The following is a 3,750-nucleotide window of genomic DNA, read 5'->3' as shown; positions in this document are numbered from 1 at the left end:
TGTTTTCAAATTTTACTATTTATAAACAATGCTATAGTAAACATGCTTATGCATTTGTGCTTTTGTACTTATGTGATTATCTCCTTAAGATAAATTATTGGAAGTAAAATTATGGAATTAAAGGACATGCACATTTAAAGATGTGATATATATTGCTAAAATGCCCACTCGAAGAGATGAGTTTTTCCCTACTACCAACATGTATACATATCAGTTCTCCCACCCTCTTGCCAGCACTCCCATTCTGATTAATGAAAGATGGTATCTGATACATTTATGGTCTTATTCTTTACATTTTATATCTTTAATCTATCTTGAAATTGTTTCTGTACATGGTGTGAACAGTTTCCCCAAAATAGTATGCTAATCGAGTAAGGGAGATTTTAAAGAAGAGAAATATAAGCCTTTTACACTGAAAAGAGAATTTCCTATAGCTGAGGGATTTAATTGTGGGACAGCCACTGAAGAGAGGGCTATATGTGCATAGGGTTGCACCATATGCTACAAAAATAAATTAGATACCATCCCTCTATGGTATGGACAGCCCCTTTTCTGTCTCTAGTGACTATTTTTCATTACCATTTGGTTATATATGAATATTTCTATTCAAATCTGCCCTAAATACTGTTAATTGCTTTGAATTTTAACCTACTTATTGACCCGTATTATTTGCAGTGATCATTAAAAATAGAAAGTTAAGGTAATGGTAACTGGCAATCAAATCCCTTACAGTGAACTCCGTAGGCATTTTCATTGTAATAAATTAATTGCTTGAAATTGCATTCCCAGAAGTAGGGGGTTTGGGGATAGAACCAAGAACATGCCTGTTCTTAAAATTTAGAAGCACTTAAAGCAAATTTCTACCCCTTGTCTTGTCAAAGCATCCTATTCATTCTGCTCTGTTGTATTTCAGTTTTTATTTTTTTTTCTGGAAGAATATATGGGACATTTAAGATGGGAACAGATAGGGAGACTTGAGTAATTGAGGAATAATTGCCTTCTTTTAACTGCATCACTTGTTTCCTATCCTTGGTTGAGACATTTTCCTAGCAGTCTCTTTGCTACATGATTTTTTACTTTCTCAAGAGTAACATCTCAGCTGGGCACAATGCCATGCATCTGTAGGCCCAAATACTCTGGAGGTTGTAGCAGGAGGATTGCTTGAGCTCAGGAGTTCAAGACCACCCAAGGCAACATAGTGAGACCCCCATCTCAAGAAAAGAAAAAAAGTAACATTTCTAACCTTATGCTCACTAAAGATCAAGAAAGAGCCAAACAATGTGCATTTGTTTAGTACCTTCTCTTTCTTTTTCTCCAATAACAAATTCTTCTCTCTCTCTTTCCCTCAACTGAGGCAGAAAGGGAAGGCTGGGCAGTGTATAATCAGTAGGTGAGATTTCTAATGCTAGTAAGGTTGTGTTGTGTCTTTTGGTCATTAGCCATAGTAGAATCTTTAAGACATAGGGCTTTGGAATTGGACTCCTTGGGTTCACATCGTACTTATGTTACTTACTAGCTGTGTGACCTCTCTAAGCCAGTTTTCTCATCTGCGCAGTTGAATCACTTCATTGGATTGTTGTGGAAATTAAATGCAATAACACATAAAGCACTTAGCAGCATGTCTTGCACATAGTAAATGCACGTAACATTTTAGCAACTTTTTGTACCATTATTTTGTTATGTGCTAAATGCCTTTTTTTAAGTGATTATCCCTTTTTTTTTTTTTTTTAAAGCAACTATCACTCCAACTCTTCCTCATAATGGATTGCCTTTTTAAGCTTATGTGTAGGAGTTAGGATTAGGGTTGGCTGCTGATAACTGGAAATTCAAAGTGGCTGTGGTTTAATAAGCACACAGTGGTTTATTCTCTCTCATAAAAGAAGTCTGCACTGGGTATGGTGGCTTACGTTTATAATCCCAGCTACTCGAGAGGCTGAGGCGGAAGGATCTCCTCAACCTAGGAGTTCAAGGCTGCAGTGAGCTGTGATTGGTCTATTGCACTATAGCCTGGGCAACTGAGCAAGACTCTGTCACTTTAAAAAAAAAAATTTTAAAGTAGGTACTCCAGGTCTGGTACGATAACTATGAAGTCGTCAAAAGAACCCCATGATTCTTCTGATTTTCTGCTTTTTCTGCTCTGCTATCCTACCACTTGGCTTGCATACTCAAGGCCCCTTTGTGATCCGATATAGCTGCTGGAGCTTCAACTATCACGAGTCTGAGTTGTAGGCTAGAAGAAGGAAAGGTGGAAGGGTAGAAAAGACTTCCTCCAGGTTGTTGTCTCTTTCCTTTATAAATAGCCTTTCCAGAAATCCTTTGTACTTCTACTTACATCTTATTGTACGGAACGTGATTAGTCACATGGCCACATCTGGTTGCAAGGGAGGCTGTGAAATGCAATGTTTTGGTTGAGTTCATTGCTACCTCAATATATTTGAAATTCTGTTACCAGTGAAGAAGGGGAGAATGGATATTGAATGGTAGCCATTGACCTTTGTCATAGCCTATTTTTTATTGGCAAGAACAGCCAAGCAAACACTACTGTGATATTGAATTAAAAAGTTGGAGATGTTTTTGTGTTATACTGGCCTTTTTATTGTAAAGGAACTTGTAGTAAAGGAATTTGAATTACAGTGATTTCATTTAATTACCAAACTTTGCCCACCCATTCTTGAGGTCAGCCTAGACTGAGGGCTTGGTTGCCTTGGCTTAGATCTTATTTCTAAGTCATTTAGCATTTGAATTTCAATGGGAATGAATGTTGGGAAGCTCCCACCTCCCTAAACATTTGAAGCACTAATTCATAGCTTTCTTTATAGATATATGGCAGTGTATGGGAGAAATTACGCCGGGCCTTTGCCATTTGGAGTGGCTTTGGTATGACCCTGACTGGCGTTCACACTTGTGGAGATTACATGTTCAGTGGCCACACAGTCGTCTTAACTATGCTGAATTTCTTTGTCACTGAATGTAAGTATCTCTTGAGTGCTTCTGTGCGTATTCGATAACTAGTTTCAGAAGAGGCTGTGGGAAAGGTGTCAAATTCTACAAAGACTAGGCAAAACAGCCTGACCTAAGAAACGTGTGACTGAGAAGCATTGGAAGGAATGCGGTTTTAAAATGATCTTTCTGTCCTTTTCCTAGATACACCAAGAAGCTGGAATTTCTTGCACACTTTATCCTGGGTTCTCAACCTCTTTGGAATCTTCTTCATCTTGGCTGCCCATGAACATTATTCCATTGACGTGTTTATTGCCTTTTATATCACAACAAGACTCTTTTTGTACTACCATACTCTGGCCAATACCAGAGCATATCAGCAGAGTAGGAGAGCAAGGATTTGGTTTCCCATGTTTTCTTTTTTTGAATGCAATGTTAATGGCACAGTACCTAATGAATATTGTTGGCCATTTTCAAAACCAGCAATAATGAAAAGACTGATTGGATGAAGACTGTATCTTTGTAATAAGTTCATGATTAAGTATACAGTAGTTGTTGAAAATGAATAACTTCACTTTCTCCCCCTAGGTTGTTCCTGGATGCCTTGCTTTTTGGCTTAAATGTTGACAAAGTAAAGTTTCCTGTTCTGAGCAAGGCTATGATTACAAAAAGCAAGAAAGAATATTCAAGAGTCCTTACATAGCTGTTTGAACAGAAAGCTTAAGTAGATGTTTTCTGCCCCTTGTTTTTAGGAAGACTTAATGTTGTGATTGAAGTCAGGCTGTTACTCTTACCTGTTAAGTATTTGCT

General features: G+C 37.7%; 1 protein-coding gene across 1 annotated transcript in view; it reads left to right on the top strand.

Moving 5' to 3' along the window:
• Positions 1 to 3,008, top strand: part of SAMD8 (sterile alpha motif domain containing 8) — a 45,839-nt gene extending 42,831 nt beyond the window's left edge. Inside the window, exon 5 of the mRNA XM_012663240.1 lies at positions 2,820 to 3,008. Coding sequence (XP_012518694.1) covers positions 2,820 to 3,008 — 189 coding nt within the window. The remainder of the gene's footprint in view (positions 1 to 2,819) is intronic.
• Positions 3,009 to 3,750: the final 742 nt, after the last annotated feature.

The sequence above is a fragment of the Propithecus coquereli genome, unplaced genomic scaffold (assembly GCF_000956105.1).
Source record: "Propithecus coquereli isolate 6110/MARCELLA unplaced genomic scaffold, Pcoq_1.0 Scaffold80, whole genome shotgun sequence".
NCBI lineage: Eukaryota > Metazoa > Chordata > Mammalia > Primates > Indriidae > Propithecus > Propithecus coquereli.
This window is presented reverse-complemented; position numbering and strand designations above follow the sequence as displayed.